Genomic DNA, 18,959 nt, shown 5'->3' on the forward strand with positions numbered 1-18,959 from the left:
TATTTCGAATTCGTACATACTAAAAAATCTACAATAAACATGATTTTAAGACCCAAAAAAGTGAATTTATATCTTGTACGGTTTTGAGAAATTCCAAAAAAAAACTTGTTTCCTGTCAAATTCACTTTTAAGACTTAACGTACTTGGAATGGAGACATCGATTTATTTGGGAAAATATTTTTTATTTTTTAATTCACATTCAAAACACTGAATTTGGATCACACCTTAAGAAGTGATGCAAATTCATTGCAACAGCTGTTGCAACGGTGGACATTCGTCCTATGACAAGTTCATATTACATTCATCGCTTCTCCGCCAATTTTGAACCACTTCCGGACCCAAAAAGAACATTTTTGAATTCTTTTTTGGCGACGCTTTTTTGCAGCATTATTAAGATATTAATTTATGAAAGAATAGTTTTAATATCAATTACTATTTTGTAAATTAAATTGACTAAACCAGACTAAACAGAATAATAAAGGAGCTTTAGTTATTAAACTAAATCATAAGTTGAACCACAACTCTATTTCATAAATATCAGACTTCAAACATTGCCATCGGCAACTGCTACCACAACGCAAGTAATTCGATTGTGCATGAAAGTCTTTATCGGACATTGTGCGGTTGTATATACTGGTTTAATTTTTATAAAAATAGAAAATCGTAAATAGGTTTTCAAATTCTGGGGGGGGGCTAAAATTTTTCTCGGGGGGTCTAAGCCCCCTCCCCAGAGGCCTTCCTACGCTTATGAGTAAATGTAGCAAAAGAGAATATATGAGATGTTCCCAAGGAAACATTTCACGTTTGTTGTCAATTTTATAGTATGAACATAAGCGAAGAAAGGCCTCTGGGGAGGGGACTTAGACCCCCAGAAAAATTTTAGCCCATCCACAATTTGAAAACCTATTTATGATTTTCCATTGTTTTTATATAATATTAAACAAGTAAAAACGACCGTACAAAGTTCTTCTAAAGACTTTCATGCATAATCGAATTACTTGGGGTGCGGTAGCAGTTGCCGATGACAATATCTACTTTTATTTCTTAACATTTTCTTCTAAATTGTAAATTCTTTATTATAAGTGAATTTTTGAAGTCTGATATTTATAAAATAAAACTGTGGTTGAACTTATGATTTAACTGAAGCTCCTTTATTATAGAATGGATTTAGCAGTTTTGCAGCAAAATTTGAACAATTTGAACCATTTTATCAACTCTTTTTTTACTCTTACTCTTACTCTTTTTTTAACCCTTCTATGCGTGATGAGGTCTCGCTGGACCATTGTGATTTTTATTCATTCATAACTTTATCTTTTATATGATTTGCAGCGTGATTGTTTATGTTTCTTGTATTAAAGTGTTCTAAGTTGAAAACTTTAAATTTTTATGTGATTGAATCATTAAATGGTTTTTATAGGTATTTTAAAAAGTTTAGTGCGATTCATTAAATTGGTTTTTATAGGTATTTTAAAAGGTTTAGTGCGATTCTGCGTGATGAGGTCCAATGGGACCTACTACTAATTACATTAGTGGTTTTCGATCAGTTCAATATGCAGCGTAAAGATATTGCGATTTTTGTATTTGGAACAATTAATAACACTAACGAAAATACCGTTAGTTAGAAGAATTTGTCATTTTTGAAGTTTCTATTGGTTTCATTGCTTGGTAGTACATAAATTTATGACTTACGTGGATATATCCACTATAGTGAAACTGCAAGTGCAAAAAAAGTTATTTGAACTTCGTAGAAATCGTGGTCGATCTCAGTTTTTATATTTCTATACATATTCCATACCCACCGACTCCTGGAATTTGGACCAAGTTTGAAGCAACCACTATGCACATAATACTGCGAACAAAACGAACGCCACTAAAAGAGTCGTATTGTTTTTTCCTTCCAGTTTGTACAGAAAATTCAACTGCCAAAACAATATATTGTTGCTTGGTACGAATAATGATACCACGCCTCTGACAAACATCAGATCCTCTAGAATACTTATCAAAAATTTAAACATTATCTGTATTCTAATAAAAATTAAAGAAAACTCTATATTTACAATAAAATATCTATATATGAATTTTGTGCGTCATAGATAGGCTTGCCAGATGGCCGGGATTCGCCTGGATTGTCCCGGAATTTCGTCTCTATGAAGTGTCCCGGATCTTTCACAAAATTTACCAAATATCCCGGAATTTCAATTACTCAAGGCATATGTTTTATTTTTATACATTTCTTAAAAATGAAAACGATTTAAAATTAAATCGCTTTCAAAAATATTTTTGGTTTTGGATTTTCATACATTTTAAATGTACATTTGTTTGTCCGATTTTGTACCATTGCATTTAATCTCACCACTTTGAGAAAAAAATCAAATCACTGTCTTGCGAATCATCAGCTGTCACTTGAGTAGTAAATGTAAAAAAAATATACGCAAATATCCAATTCACGTTTTTCTGCAAAATGCATTTTAACAAATTATAAGTCAAGTTTGTGCTCCCTGCCATCATTTCAAAGTTCGATTTTATCCTATGATTACCATAGACCCTTTAGTGACACTATAACAATCCCCAATTCGGATACGAAATATACCTAAAACCATGTCCATGGCGATATCCAAATTCCCAGTCCAGTCGAAAGCCACTACAAAAGAAGCAGCGATTGTCACCTCAGAGCTTAAGTTTGTTTGCCAAATCCGAAAGTAATATGCCAGTAAATATGAGTTTCGGTTTCCGTTTAAAAAAAAAATATTCCCAAATTTATTTACGTTTTATATAAAATCGTCGCAGCCATCTTGGGAGAAAGTTTCAGAGGCTCCAATATATTTAGGAATTTCAAAGCTTGCTGACAATTACGACTACGCCATGGCGTTTATGCAAATTTACCAAGTGATAAAATATGGGGAACTAATATCAAAAATATGACTGTTTTTGCTTGTCCCGACAAATCCCGGAATGTACGGCGCAATGTCCCGGATTTCGGCAACCATCATCTGGCAACCCTAGTCATAGAAGAGACCACCTACAATAAATAGTCGAAAAATATCGTAGGTATACCTCTCTACCATTCTTTTTTTATTGTAGCTCCCACGGGACCTCATCACGCTGGTATCGCTTCCGGTATTATCACATACACAAGGGTTAACCGATTTGAAAAAAAGGCCCATTAAATATATGAAAAAAACGAATTATAAAAATTGTATTAAAAAAACTTCCTGTCTAGTTAAAATAATTAACTTCTTTGTGAGGATATTTTTGGAAGTGTTTATGAAGTTGTGCTTTTATTTTTATTTTGCTGGGAAAAAGTGTGCAACTACTTTTTGTTGCTTTATTATAAATTAATTGTCTATTTATGTTAAAGTCTGATTTTTTTTATTAATTTTTATAAAATAAAACATTAATTGAACCTATAACTTCAGTCTATTAATTTTTAGCTAAGGGGGCTATAGCCTCCTCTAGAAAAATTGTCTAGCTACGCTATTGCGTATGAAATGGACCTATTCTTATTAACATAAACAATTTAAGGTAGTTAGTGTCATTGCTACTTTGCTGCAGGAGTGGCTCACACTAAATCCAGATTTTTCTTAAGTAGCAATTTTGAAACGACAGCAAATACAATACAAAAAAAAAAACAAACTTCAACCAAATGACATTGCTACACTGAAAAAATTGACCCTATATGACACTAAAGCCAATTTAATTCTATTTTAGTTCACGCAATTATTACATAGGTCCTTTAAATTGACTACGGCAGAGAGAGAGAGAGAGAGAGAGAGAGAGAAAGAGTGTATAGAGAAAGAAATAGAGATGGAAACCGGGAGGGTTGACGAAAGATATCAACAAAACGCAGCGAGAGAATCAAAAGAGAGTAATTTCTGTGAAACTGCTTGTATGTTGTTTCGGCTATGCGATTGGCATGTTAATAAGGCTTCGACAAAAATTTGATATGTTTAAGTCTAAACATTATTTAATTTGAATATTGAAATGAGTATTCGGAGTAAAGAGAATAGACATTCGGAACCAAGAGAATAGACATTTGAAAAAACAGTATGTGTTTTTGCATTGAGAGCAGCATTTATGTGGGGACATGTGTTTTGTTTACCATTTTGGCATTATGGCCACAATTTTTTTTCTTGGTTCGTCAACAGAAATCGGAACGTACGACAGTAAGTCGAAATATTCAGACAAAGGAAATTAAAAAAAAAAACACAGTGGAAAATATATAAAAATTGCAAAGGGATCTTTATAAAAAATAGCGAAAGGGAAATAGTGAAAAATTAATGCATTACTACACGCAAAGAAAAAAAAACGTTTGGAAAACGTGTACCGAAAACGTTTTTCTTTTGTTAGAGTTTTTTGAATTGCTTCGAAAATTTTAAACTTTTATCACCAAAAAAATTCGTTTGTTACAAAATTTTTATTTTTTCAATAAAAAAAGTTATTTTTGAAACAACAACACAGTCCATTTCGTTTATATCAAACACTGTTCTTTTCTGACTTTAGGTCTTTAATAAGACACATTTTACAATTCAAAATTTAATATACTACAATGTAATGTTGAACATTTTTTCGGAATATTCCGAACATATCTGGAATATATGTAAAAAAAAAAACAAAAAAAAAATTTGGCCGAAGCAGGGATCGAACCCACGACCCTTGACATGCAAGTCGGACGTAGCAACCACTGCTCCACGTTCCCAAACTAAATGTTTGTTTCTGTTAAATAAACTTTGTTTATTCGGTTCGTGGGCGCCGCAAGCTATGCTATATAAATATAACTTATATGGATATTTATCTATTGATGACCATAACAGGTACATAGCTCAGCGGTTAGTGTGTTGGCTTACAAAGTGCATGGTCCGCGGTTCGATTCTCCGTCCAGGCGAAAGGTAAAAAAAATTTTAAAAATTTATAAAATCGTATAATTTCTTCTACATTGTTTGTATTACAAGAAAAAGGTGTTAAGAACTAAAAAACCTCGTGGATGTGAGAAAGATGTGAGAGAAAATGCAATTAGCAAGAAAACAATGTTTTTTTTTGAGTTTGTCTTTATGAAATTGTTTTTACATCCTGGAAAAGAATAAACGTTTATCACAAAAAGTATATACTTTTCTTCCAAATACACTTCCTTACAGCGAAAAGCAAATGAGAAACGAACTTTGCTTGTCTAAAATTTCGTTTGGGAGTAAAGAATTATTTTTTTGCGTGTATGAATTTTCATTGAGGTGTTTTGTTAATATATCATTATAATTTAGTTACATGTTTTAAAACTATAAAAGTGCTAATAAAAAATCTTTTTCTTATAAACAATAATTGTCTACAAGACTGTTTTTCATACGTTTCGGTGAAAAAATTATATTTTTGGAACTCAAATTTTTAGGACTTTATTTTTAAGTGCAAGCATGCTTATAAACTAGCATAACATGTTTCCGACTTATAAGTTGATATGTTAGAACATATTATGTTTGGGACATAACATTTTTTAAATGTCATATGTGTGGATGCAAACATATATTAATTTAGAAATTGCCTATAAGCATATATGTGTTTAGGAAGAGGGACCGCCTTGAAATATACTCACACAAAAAAAATTCCATTAAAAGTTTTTTCTACCAGTGCATGCCTAAGGTGAAACATAATATGTTTCAACAACGCAAACAATATTTTGTTTGGACCAATCCAGAAAATATATATTTTTGAAGTAGAATGTGTTTGACAGTATATGTTACCGAAGCGATTTGTAGAGGATGTATAAAAAAACGCATCTAAGAAAAAAAGCTGCGGCTTTTCCGACTTTCTTATATCCATTATCTACTGTATAAATATAATGAACTTAAAACAACAGTTCTCGATTTTCGCATTATCTAATATATGGCAAATTTTACAAATAAAACTGGCTGATATTATTGTCCCAACTATGATAATAGAATGAAACCGCCAATTTGGATATTGTTATTGTTTATACATACCATCAATGTATTATATTACGACCAGTAAAGTAATTAGCAATCATTTTATTATTGTTAAACGCTGAAAGAAAGAAAACAATAATAAATAAAACAACTGCATATAAGAAAATTTTATCGAAACACCATGCCTTTCTGGTGTTTTTTGGTACGAAAAAAAAATCAATTTTACAATCAGACTAGATGACAATATTTTGAAGACTATAACTCCTATGAGAAAATTTCGTTATGAGACGGCAATTATTCATTGTTAATTTCTAATTTTAACTTCTACACTACAGATAACGACCTATTAAATTATCAAAAAAAAAAAAATAAATAAATAAATAAATAAATAAATAATAATAAACCATAGCTCTTTCAAATCGATATATGCAAAATAAAATAACTTTAGCAAAACTCTATAAATTTACAACCCAATAATTGGATTTTGTCGCGTTATATAAATTATTTTTTTTAATTGATTCATTTAGAAACATGATTTATTTTTCACATCAAATTCGCTTTCTATTTTACTTGAATCAATAGAAATTTTAATTGATTTCATGGCAAATCCTAATTGTGTGTTTACTGTATTGGTTGTGAATTTCAATTATCAAGTGATTGTAGTACTGCCCCAAAATTTCAACTAATCCTGATTGAAATAAAAGAATATTTGGTGTTTGTATAAGAAATATTTAACATTATATTTTTGTAAATTATGTTGTAATGAATTGGCTAAGTAGAGGGTGGTGGAATCTAGCCACCTTCTTTAAATCCAAAACCTTTAAGAACTGTTCTTTGTAGAAAACAATTTCTTTCACATTTCGGCCCACTGTTACTCGAAAGAGATGAAACCAAGAATATAAGCTAAAATTTAATCGTATAAATTTGTGGGTCGAAGGTGGTCTACATGGATGTGTGTTATATTATTCAAACTAATAGTCCGTCGTAGATATATGTTTTTTGCAGTCGAAAAAGAAAATATTTAATTTTTTGACCAAATTTTATTATAATACAACTTAAATACTTATAATATGTTACGAGTATTCTATACATCGTCGAATATCAAATCCGAATATCGGTCGACAAATGAAAATTCCTTTGGATTCCACATGTTCAATAGGTCGAAGTGGGCGATCGGTCTACATGGGGAAGATTTGCTATTTTTTTTACAAACAGTACAATTACAAACTCATTTTTATTTTAGCAATAGAAACATAAAAAATTCAAGAACAAATATTAAAAATTAAACACCAAAATTTCGCTTCTGCTACAATGCTAAAAACTATACTGATTATTTTTGATACCTTCGAATTACATTCGTTGTTCGTTTGACATTCAAATTACATTCGAGCTTTCGTCAGAAGATAACCCAACATCAATATCTTTTTAATATATACACATCTAACAATTTTCAGGTTTTTTGCCTCTCTGCACTGATAAAGCAGGATGCCCGGTTCCAAAGATTTTTGATTTGGGTATTGACTCTTAGCCAAAGAATCGGATATTAAAAGTAAGGATACTTTTAAGACAAAATGCACTTATATTTAAGTTTTGCATACTGGATCCTAAGAAACAATTTTTAATTTATTAGATTTTTAAATTCTTTAAATTCTTTAAAGACGTGTTACCGACAACTTAAATTTCCAACTTAACAAATCACCAGGCCAGAATAGTATTTGATATGTATTTTACAAATATGTCTCTTCGAACCTTCCTGATCTATTTCTATGGACTTTTAACAATGTTTTCTATCGTAATCAGTTCCAGTTTTTCACGCAACCTGCTCTTATTCCTCTTTATAAGAAAGGAGATCCCAATTTAGTAACAAACTACAGAGGAATTATCCTGAATCGCATACCCGACTGGATCGAAAGATATGATATTTATTTTTTATTTATTTATTTTATTTATGCGAATTTCCTATACAAAAAGAAATCTTATAATTATAGCATAAGAATATATATTGACTAAGTTATATGGTTCAGCAAAATTAGGTATATAATCAAAAGCGTAGGATGGCCTCTGGGGGGGCTTAGACCCCCCCACAAAAATGTTAGCCCCCGCACTAAGTTCCGCTAAAGACTTTCAAGCACAATCGAATTACTTGGATAGAGGTGTGCAAAATTGTCGCGAATAATGAAAATTTTCGTGACTCACCCTCATGGCAACGGCGTGAGTGTGCGTGAGCGTGAGTCACGAATATATTATCTTCGTGAGTGTGCGTGAGTAAAGATTTAAGCTCACGAAAACAAAAATTCCGCTCACCAACAAAAAGCTTGAGAGTTAAATTCATTTACAATTTTAGTGACACCTTGGATGTGAAGGGTGTAATAACGCTCTCGATTTTAATAATGCTCATGTTTTCAGACACGTCGCTAAGGCAAATTACTCAAAAATTTGTTCGTGAGTCACGATATTTTTCGTGAGTCACGGTATTTTTCGTGAGTCACGACATTTCGTGCGTGAGTAAGATTTTTTCGTCGTGAGTGTGCGTGAGTAAACTATTACTCACGTGCACATCTCTATACCAGTTGCCGATGGCATTGTTTAAAGTCTGATATTTATGAAATAAAGCTGTGGTTGTACTTATGATTTAGTTGAATAACTAAAGCTCCTTTATTATTTTGTTTAGTCTGGTTTCGTCAATTTAATTAAAACAAATTGATATTAAAACTATTCTTTCATAAATTAATATCTTAATAATGCTACAAAAAAAGTCGGCAAAAAAGAAGTGAAAATGTTTGTTTTGGTCCGGAAGTTGTGCAAAATTGGCGGAGAAGCATAGAACGAATGTCCACCGTTTCAACAGCCGTTGCAATGAATTTGCATCACTTCTTAAGGTGTGATCCGAATTAAGTGTTTTGAATGTAAATTAAAAAATTTTGTGATATTTTCCTAAATAAATAATTTTTATATTTTTTGTGATTTTTAAATTTTTAAAAAAATAAAACAAAAAATTACGCATTAAGATATGAAAAAAATGAAGTAAAAAAACTTCCTGTGTAGTTAAAATAATTAACTTCTTTGGGAGGACATTTTTGGAAGTGCTTTTAAAGTTGTGCCTTCAGAACAACTCCCAATTTTTTGCTGGGAAAATTTTGTGATATTTTCCTAAATAAATAATTTTTATATTTTTTGTGATTTTTAAACTATTTAAAAAAATAAAACAAAAAATTACGCATTAAGATATGAAAAAATGAAGTAAAAAAACTTCCTGTGTAGTTAAAATAATTAACTTCTTTGGGAGGACATTTTTGGAAGTGCTTTTAAAGTTGTGCCTTCAGAACAACTCCCAATTTTTTGCTGGGAAAAGTGTGGAACTTCTTTTAGTTGCTTTATTATAAATTAATTGTAGAGTTATTTTGATGTCTATTTTCTTTTTTGTTTATTTTTATGAAATAAAACATTAATTGAACTTATAAGTTCAGTGTAGAAATTTTAGTTTTTCAGCGGTGGATTATCCCACCTCAGTAATTCTGTTAATATTTCTCAGGGTTTCAAAGTTTCTCCAAGTGGTTTCACTGCAATGCGGAACTCCGTTCGGACTCGGCTATAAAAGGAGGACCCTTGTCATTGAGCTTAACATGGAATCGGGCAGCACTTAGTGATAAGAGATAAGTTCACCAATGTGGTATCACAATGGACTGAATAGTCTGATTGATGGTAGAGGATAACAGAGAAGCAAGGCGTCAAAAAAGAACTAAAGAGAAGCTCACATCCATACAGTATGGTAGGCATTATATAAGACTTCACAGTCAAGGTTCCTGTTTTGTGTGGTGTATAATATTGTGTATTCCAAAGAACGCGTAGTTCGTTGTAAGCTTATCCAATTATATTTCCAATATGAGTGGACCATGTAAGATACGAATTAAAACATATATCGAGGTCTTTCACATTTTCAACAATTCAACATTCAAACTGATTTTCAGTGACTTTTTTATTAAAATGCACTTTGACTTAGATGGATTTAAGCTTAAGCCATTTGCGCATGCCCATAGATGGACTCTTTGCAAATCCAAATTTATCTTAAGTTGTTCATTAAGCCTGTTAAGTACATTTCAGCATCATCCGCATACAAATGTATTTTACAAAATTTTAATTGATTTGGCAAATCATATGCATACATGGTGAATACAAGGGGTCCTAGTATGGACCCTTGAGTAATTAAAAGTGGTTCTGATCGGGTATTCATTACAAAAGCTGATTGATATTTGTTGGACAAATAAGATTGGACTAGTCTAAATGCAGATTCCGAAAAGCGAAACATCTACTTAAGTTTTGTTATCAAAATTGTTATGATCTACTGTATCGAACACCTTTGAATGATCTAGTAAAACCACGATATTTATTTTATTTTTTTCAATCTCAGAACGAATATCTTCGCTCGCATCTAGTAGCGCTGTAGTACAGCTACGTTCAGCTCGAAATCCAGATTGTCTTGATGTCAATAATTTGTGTTTATGTATAAAAGAACTTATCTGGCGATGCAGTATTTTTTCGAAAACCTTTGATAAGAAAGATAGAATTTCTATAGGTCTATAGGTAGATCTCCATTGGGTTTTGGTATATGAATTATTTTTGAATGTTTCCAGCTATTGGGGTAACTACTGTTCTTAATGATGCAATTAAAGAAATAAACAATGAAAGGTAACACAACAGGTAAAATAATTTTTTAAGAATTTTGGATGTATGTTGTCATACCCAACAGAGTTTGATGTTATCTTGGAACAGATTACGAGAAAGTCCAGCTCTGTAATTTGGTTAAATTCAAGTTTATCAAAAGAATCCATATTCTGGTTATACAGGAAATTGTAATGCCTTGGGATGGATTGTATTATAGGTATTAACATTTCTGTTAATTTCATCTACATCCAAGTTCCCTTGAAAAGTGTTTTCTGACCTCCCAATACCAATTTCTCGAAATGTACGCCAAGTTTTTTTTGCACTAACTGCATTGTTGAAACTATTGTGGCAATAAGCAGTTTTCCTTTTCTTAATTTCTTCATTCACTTTTTTTGCTTACTTCGAAAATGTTCTTTCATGTCATCCAGTTTAAAACGACTAGTGGAGAGGGTGTTGGCTTACAAACTGTATGGTCCTCGATTCGATTATTCGTCCAGGCGAAAGGTAAAATTGAACAAATTTATAAAATTTCTTCAGCATTGTTTGTATTACAGAAAAAGGTCCTAAGAACTAACAAATATCGTGGAAGTGAGGAAGATGTGAGGGAATGTGCAATTAGGCAGAAATAATTTTTTTGAGCACAATCTTCTTTGGGAGAAAATTATTCCAAGCATATAATATTTTTGGGCTCAAAATGCTTCCAAACATATAATATGTTCACATAAAACAAACATAATAATGTTTCGGAAATATCCAATAATATATGTGCTTCCTGCACAACATGTTTGGAACATATGTTAGAGAAGCAATTTTTTGTGGGTGTATCATTTTACAGATACAAAAGCATTATTTACAGAAGTATTAAACAAGGTCTCTGATAAATATATGATTAACCTGCTAATGTTCAAATGTCCATCTAAATTCGTCGATTTTGTTCTTTAGACTTTGTGAGTTTATGTGGCAAACATGAAGGCCAATACGTTGTTTTACAAGGACTTTAACGATATCTGCAAATGCGACTCTGTAAACATTATTTAATGACATATTTTAAATAACTTCTGTTAAATAAACATCAGCAACCCTCACAAAATTTTTAAATATTGATTTACAATCAGAATGTTCTTCAAAAATATTAGTATTATTGATATGTTTATAAAGTTTGTAGAAACAGTAGTACACAAAAGGTATTGTATAATTATTTATATTGGACATTATGACAATTTCGAATATAAAGAGGATTTTAGTTTTCTTCTGTTGAATTACGAAAAAGTTTCGTTAGTTTATCGATAGAATTAAGTTGTATTGCATCATCGTTCTCTCTGATGAGTGCAGATGTTTCTCGTTTTTGTATCTTCTCGCTTCTCTAAGCACTTTGTAATAATGCTGAGTTCATTTATGTAGAATGGATTGCCAGAATTAAAACCATGTTTAAGCGGAGCAAGCCTTTAGTCTGCGTTGCGTTGGCGCAGCAGTATTTTTAAGAAAGAAATTTCTGTTTTTTGTTGATATTGTTGACCTTTTATTTTAATTTTTATGATTTTTATCTCATAATCTCGGCTGTAGGTCTATAAATTAAACTCGAAATTGTTGGTTTCTAGTTTTTTATTTTCCGATATTTCGGTTGACTTCGTCAGACCGTTTTCAAGGCTACAAATTACAAAATTAAACAAAAGTTAATTACAAAATTCACAAATTAAAGTCAAACTATTGTCATTTACATTTTATCCGATGTCTTGTTACTTCGCTGTCTGGTTTTCTACTGGTGATCACTTTCTCCTGTGTTTTTGTATCGTATGTCGATATATTCTCGCGCAGTTCTCAATATCTTTTTTATAGTTTATTCTCTCGTTAGTGGGAGTGTTAATTATGTGTAACATTTCCAGAGTAAATCTTCGTCTGTAGTTGTTTTCCTTGCATAGGATTTCTACGTTATTAAAGTTAGGTTTGTGACCAGTCAATGTACAGTGGGCCGCAAGTGCTGTTTTTTGTTCCATTGGTTTGTCTGTTGTTTTTATATCCGATTTATGTGAAGACAATCTTGTTTTTAATTTTGTCATTGTCGTACCAATATATGTCTTTTGGCATAAGTTGGATTTGTCACCGTTGCATTTTATCTTATATACTACGTTGTGTTGGTCTTCATTCTTAATTTTTGTTTTTGTTTTACTAAATAATCCGTTGACAGTGTTTGTAGTTTTTAACGCGAGTTGATATTTTTCTTTGACAGTCTCTCGGAGAAGTTTGGTATATATGTCACTGGTTTGTATATTTTTGAATCCTTTTTCTTGGTCAATTCTCGGTTGTTGTGTAGGTTGGCTTTTACTTTCGATAAGAGTTGATATATCGTTCGTTGTGGGAAATTGTTGTCTTGGAGAATTCGTTTAATTTTATTTTCATTTTCAGAATGAAATTCTGGATCACTAATATTAAATACCCTTCGTATGAAATTTGTCGCTGTATTGATTATTATACGTTTACTGTGCTTAGAGTAAAAATTGAGCAGTCTCCCAGAAGCCGTTGGTTTTTGGTACCAATTTAGTCTCAGTTGGTTTCCTTGTCTATGTATTATTACGTCAAGATATGGTAGTTTATTGTCCTGTTCTAATTCCTTTGTAAATTGAATTTGTCTATTAAATGAGTTTAAGGCCTTTAGTGTTTCGTCGACTTCTGATGCCTTTATGATTGCGAAGATGTCATCTACGTATTTTGTTAATATCGGTGGTTTAGTAATATTTTTAAATACTTCGTCTAAAAGTTCCTCCATAATAATGTCTGCTACAATTGGTGAAGCAGGGGAACCCATTGGCATACCTTTTAATTGCTCATAAATCTTGTCCTCAAATTTAAAATATCTGGTGTCCTTGATACAAAATGTAATTAAATCTATGAATAAATCCTTCGTCATGTTCGTATACTGCTCAATTATGGTCCATTTTCTTTCAATCGTCTGAATTGCTAGCTTTACCGGAATGCTTGGAAATAATGACACCACGTCAAAGGATATTAAAACTTCATCATCTTCAATCGTCATATTTTCCAATCTTGTCTTAAAATCCGCAGAGTCCTTAACATTATATTTAGAGTCAAGTGTTATATTTCTTAATATACCTACTATGTATTTACTTAAATTGTACGATGGCGAGTCTATCGAAGAACAAATAGGTCTTAATGGTGTGCTCTCCTTATGTATTTTTGGAAGTCCGTAAATCCTTGGAGCTACTGCGGTCCTGCTTGTCAACTTGTTTTTCTCTTGTTCGGTAATAATATTGAGATTGTAAAGTTTTTCCACTAATTTGTTGTTCTTCGTTTGGAGTCTAGAGGTGGGATCAATTTTTATTCGTTTGTACGTACACATATCGTGTAATAAAAATTGATCCCACCTCTAGACTCCAAACGAAGAACAACAAATTAGTGGAAAAACTTTACAATCTCAATATTATTACCGAACAAGAGAAAAACAAGTTGACAAGCAGGACCGCAGTAGCTCCAAGGATTTACGGACTTCCAAAAATACATAAGGAGAGCACACCATTAAGACCTATTTGTTCTTCGATAGACTCGCCATCGTACAATTTAAGTAAATACATAGTAGGTATATTAAGAAATATAACACTTGACTCTAAATATAATGTTAAGGACTCTGCGGATTTTAAGACAAGATTGGAAAATATGACGATTGAAGATGATGAAGTTTTAATATCCTTTGACGTGGTGTCATTATTTCCAAGCATTCCGGTAAAGCTAGCAATTCAGACGATTGAAAGAAAATGGACCATAATTGAGCAGTATACGAACATGACGAAGGATTTATTCATAGATTTAATTACATTTTGTATCAAGGACACCAGATATTTTAAATTTGAGGACAAGATTTATGAGCAATTAAAAGGTATGCCAATGGGTTCCCCTGCTTCACCAATTGTAGCAGACATTATTATGGAGGAACTTTTAGACGAAGTATTTAAAAATATTACTAAACCACCGATATTAACAAAATACGTAGATGACATCTTCGCAATCATAAAGGCATCAGAAGTCGACGAAACACTAAAGGCCTTAAACTCATTTAATAGACAAATTCAATTTACAAAGGAATTAGAACAGGACAATAAACTACCATATCTTGACGTAATAATACATAGACAAGGAAACCAACTGAGACTAAATTGGTACCAAAAACCAACGGCTTCTGGGAGACTGCTCAATTTTTACTCTAAGCACAGTAAACGTATAATAATCAATACAGCGACAAATTTCATACGAAGGGTATTTAATATTAGTGATCCAGAATTTCATTCTGAAAATGAAAATAAAATTAAACGAATTCTCCAAGACAACAATTTCCCACAACGAACGATATATCAACTCTTATCGAAAGTAAAAGCCAACCTACACAACAACCGAGAATTGACCAAGAAAAAGGATTCAAAAATATACAAACCAGTGACATATATACCAAACTTCTCCGAGAGACTGTCAAAGAAAAATATCAACTCGCGTTAAAAACTACAAACACTGTCAACGGATTATTTAGTAAAACAAAAACAAAAATTAAGAATGAAGACCAACACAACGTAGTATATAAGATAAAATGCAACGGTGACAAATCCAACTTATGCCAAAAGACATATATTGGTACGACAATGACAAAATTAAAAACAAGATTGTCTTCACATAAATCGGATATAAAAACAACAGACAAACCAATGGAACAAAAAACAGCACTTGCGGCCCACTGTACATTGACTGGTCACAAACCTAACTTTAATAACGTAGAAATCCTATGCAAGGAAAACAACTACAGACGAAGATTTACTCTGGAAATGTTACACATAATTAACACTCCCACTAACGAGAGAATAAACTATAAAAAAGATATTGAGAACTGCGCGAGAATATATCGACATACGATACAAAAACACAGGAGAAAGTGATCACCAGTAGAAAACCAGACAGCGAAGTAACAAGACATCGGATAAAATGTAAATGACAATAGTTTGACTTTAATTTGTGAATTTTGTAATTAACTTTTGTTTAATTTTGTAATTTGTAGCCTTGAAAACGGTCTGACGAAGTCAACCGAAATATCGGAAAATAAAAAACTAGAAACCAACAATTTCGAGTTTAATTTATAGACCTACAGCCGAGATTATGAGATAAAAAAAAAAAAAAAAAAAAAAAAAAAAAAAAAAATTCTTTCATAAGGAGTTACACATTTGACAATTATTGTTGGAGCAGATTCGTTTTTCTTGCTTTGTATTCTGTAGGACGTTTTAATTTCAAGCCAATAATTTCAGTTTTTAGTATATTGATATCACTGACAACGTTCTCTACTTCAACTACTCTTTTATTCAAAGAGAGAATATTTGATTTTAACTCGGTCACTTATTGCAAAATTCTCTTTTCACTCTTATCATTGCAGTTATGTTTTCAAATTGTTTCATTAGTTTCTGTTCCAGAAGCTGCAATAATTTCTGAATGAATTCCAATCAGGATCCCATAAATACTATTCAACCATTGAAAGTATATTAACCTAGTTAATATAACATAGTCACGATAAGGGATAGTAAAAGAACATATACGTTTTTTGGCAGGTCTAATGAGACCGCATTGCATGAACTAGTCAGCTTTATTGAAAGCTCACTATCTGTCAATGAATACACAATTGTGGCATTTGTAGACGTTGAAGTTGGATATTAAATGGATTGACAACCCTGACAAAAGTGTCCAAATTTGTGGACAAGAGCCAGGAAAATACTGGAAACACTGGTTGAACCAATTTTATTGTTCCAAAAACATTAGCAGACTGCTGAAATTAACATTTTACATATATTACAGCGCCAAAAAATTGTTGTACATTAATCCAATTTAGTTTGGTTTAATTTTATTAACAAAAGAACATAATTAGGGATGCCAGATTTTTAAGAGGCAAAAAGAGCACATTCAGCTTATAAAAAGAGAACAAGGAATAGAGCACACTTTTTCAAATAAAAGAAAATCATTTAATTTAATTGAAATATAATTCATTTAAACAAAGCAAAAAGGTACATACCATAAACATAAAATAAGTCACTTTCAACTCATGCTAATTTTCTTACAATACTTTGTAAGTAATTTTTTGGTGTTTTTGTGAAAAACGTTATTGAAGAAGTTTGTTTACATTTAGAACAGAGTACAAAGTGAAGAAGCAACATCGGCATGCTCTTCTACGACTCTGATATATAACGTAACACACTATTTAATTAGAAAATTACGGCTAGGAAAATCTCTTAGTGCGACATTTATATATTTTCAGTTTACTTTTACCATTTGATTAATATTTGTTGTGATGCAGAAAAAAGAGCACTTTCGCGTGCTCTTTTGGCCTGTCTTGTTTTAAGAGCACATTTTGTAAGAAAGAGCACGTCTGGCATCCCTAAACATAATAGTTAATTAAAAACCAATTACAAATGCTATCATACTTAACGAACACTTAGTCTGAACAATATGTAGAAAAGAAAAACAAAAAATTATGAAAAATATAAATTAAAACCCAATTTCATATCGCTATCTTACTCATTAAATCATTTTAAGGATTTTGATTAGATTAGGTATATTCTCGTACACTTGCGCTAATCCTTTTGTACTTCATCGTGTTAAGTAATTTCCTAAAAATATCAAGGCATCCGCATTTTTATTAGATAAACGCGATCTTGCCATATTGTCGACGGACCTGTTATCATTGCTTTTTAGTTTATGTGGCACAAATTCCATTTCACAAGAAGTGATTGTTCAACGGAGGACCTTATCGTTTAGTTCGGTTTTTGATGAAATTGTGCTTTTTATACTATATCTCATGTATAATAAAACTCGACGTTGTCGACTTAAGAAACACAGAGTCTAAGGATTTTATAGCAGGTTAACAGTCTGAGTATTTATTAATGTCAACATTTGATGAAACATTATTTCTTAGCCAATTTGCTAATATTTCAACCTGAAAAACACTACAATGATTAGGTAATTTCAAATTTCATTCGACCTTCATTCAACCATCGAACGGAACGGACGTGTTTTTTTAATAGCGGATAAAATCATCGTAATAAGTACCTACTACGAATTTCAAATGTGGTGGGATATTAGGTCACCATGCATAGAAATTCAAAGACATCCACTGGGTTGCTAACTTCAGGGCCCAGTGGACGGGTATCGGCTGGAGTTATAAATTTGGGCAATGACCAAGAGTTAGGCCCAATTAGTCGACCTGTAGACGGGTCGACAGGTGGCGACACTTTGACAAGTCGAACCTTTTCCAAGGTAACGGCATCAAAAGGAGGTAATCCCTCACGAAAGAGATTCAAGGAACGCAGAAATGGTTTGGTTATCCTAAAGAAATTAGGATCAGTCGACCCAAGCTCGTTGTCGGCTAAACAAAGCGATTCCTTAAAATGGGATCAAGGAATTCTTGAGGCTGGAAAAAGGGAACGATCACCGGATGAGCTGCCATCCTCCAAAAGGGATCAACGATCGTTTGCCTCAGTTGCTAAAGACATCCTTGTGATGGCTATCATTAATAAAGGAGCATTGGACGGTATGGTTCCAAAGCAAAAATGGGGGGAAATTGAGGATTCTTTGTCTGGCGTCTACTCACAGGTGCTGGAAAAGTTTCCCGGCCCAGATCCTCGACACCAAGAGGCTGGTTGGTATCAAGGACGATTTAAGCTAGACGCAGGTGATGTGGCGCTAGCAGTCAGGGGAAAATTCCCATCAACAGTTAGAGATATTATACAGAGAGCCCTCCGGATGACTGAGAAATGGGCGAAAGATAATGGTCTTGGGGTAAATCCTGCAAATACAGAACTAGTCATGTACTGCAAGGATCGCAAAACTCCTACGGTTAGACCCATTTCCTTAGGGGGTATTGAAATTCCCTTTAGTGAGTGTGCAAAATACCTTGGCGTTATTTTGGACAGGAAGCTGGATTTTAAGCTTAATATTGAAGAAAGGGCGAGGAAAGCAACGGTAGCTTTATACTCGTGCAAAAAGGCAATAGGGAAAAAGTGGGGACTAAAACCAAAGATTGTGCATTGGTTTTAGGACTCTAGTGGCCGGCACTTCACCAGCCGACAAGTTTAGACAAAGTTCAGCGTATGGCGTGCTGGTGTATCTCAAGTGCATTTAGCAAGACAGGAACAAATTCCCTTAATGTCATACTGCATCTATTGCCTGTAGAAAATTTGGCCAAACAGTCAGCTGCAACAACGGCTGTGCGGTTGCGCGAGCTATCGCTGTGGTCGGAAAAAAATTACGGTCACAGTTCGGTCCTCAAAATTATGCCAGATGTGCCTAACGTAGTGGATTACACTTTTACCAGACCACTTTTCGACAAAAAGTTTGAGACTCTAATCCCCA

The 18,959-nt window shown here is 32.5% G+C and overlaps 3 protein-coding genes across 8 annotated transcripts in view; 1 reads left to right on the plus strand and 2 right to left on the minus strand.

The window, feature by feature from the left end:
- The window catches only part of Cad86C (Cadherin 86C), a 411,455-nt gene that overhangs the window by 255,736 nt on the left and 136,760 nt on the right, over positions 1 to 18,959 (minus strand). For 5 of the 6 annotated variants that reach the window (XR_012718060.1, XM_075291231.1, XM_075291233.1 and 2 more), the window contains one exon: positions 5,967 to 6,027. The exons of the other annotated variant lie outside the window; for it this stretch is intronic. The gene's annotated coding sequence lies outside the window, so the exon portion shown is untranslated. The remainder of the gene's footprint in view (positions 1 to 5,966; positions 6,028 to 18,959) is intronic. 6 annotated transcript variants of the gene reach the window in all.
- On the minus strand, positions 12,769 to 13,926 carry LOC142228873 (uncharacterized). Its single transcript, XM_075299412.1, has one exon. It carries the CDS (start codon positions 13,924 to 13,926, stop codon positions 12,769 to 12,771), a length of 1,158 nt encoding a protein of 385 aa, XP_075155527.1.
- LOC142228884 (uncharacterized) lies at positions 14,367 to 15,074 on the plus strand. Its single transcript, XM_075299421.1, has one exon. It carries the CDS (start codon positions 14,367 to 14,369, stop codon positions 15,072 to 15,074), a length of 708 nt encoding a protein of 235 aa, XP_075155536.1.

This window comes from Haematobia irritans, chromosome 1, assembly GCF_050003625.1.
Source record: "Haematobia irritans isolate KBUSLIRL chromosome 1, ASM5000362v1, whole genome shotgun sequence".
NCBI classification, from domain to species: domain Eukaryota; kingdom Metazoa; phylum Arthropoda; class Insecta; order Diptera; family Muscidae; genus Haematobia; species Haematobia irritans.

Bases quoted from the DNA above. Each gene is read 5' to 3' on its own strand.
- LOC142228873 (XM_075299412.1), bottom strand. From the start codon at position 13,926: ATGTGTACGTACAAACGAATAAAAATTGATCCCACCTCTAGACTCCAA.
- LOC142228884 (XM_075299421.1), top strand. From the start codon at position 14,367: ATGACGAAGGATTTATTCATAGATTTAATTACATTTTGTATCAAGGAC.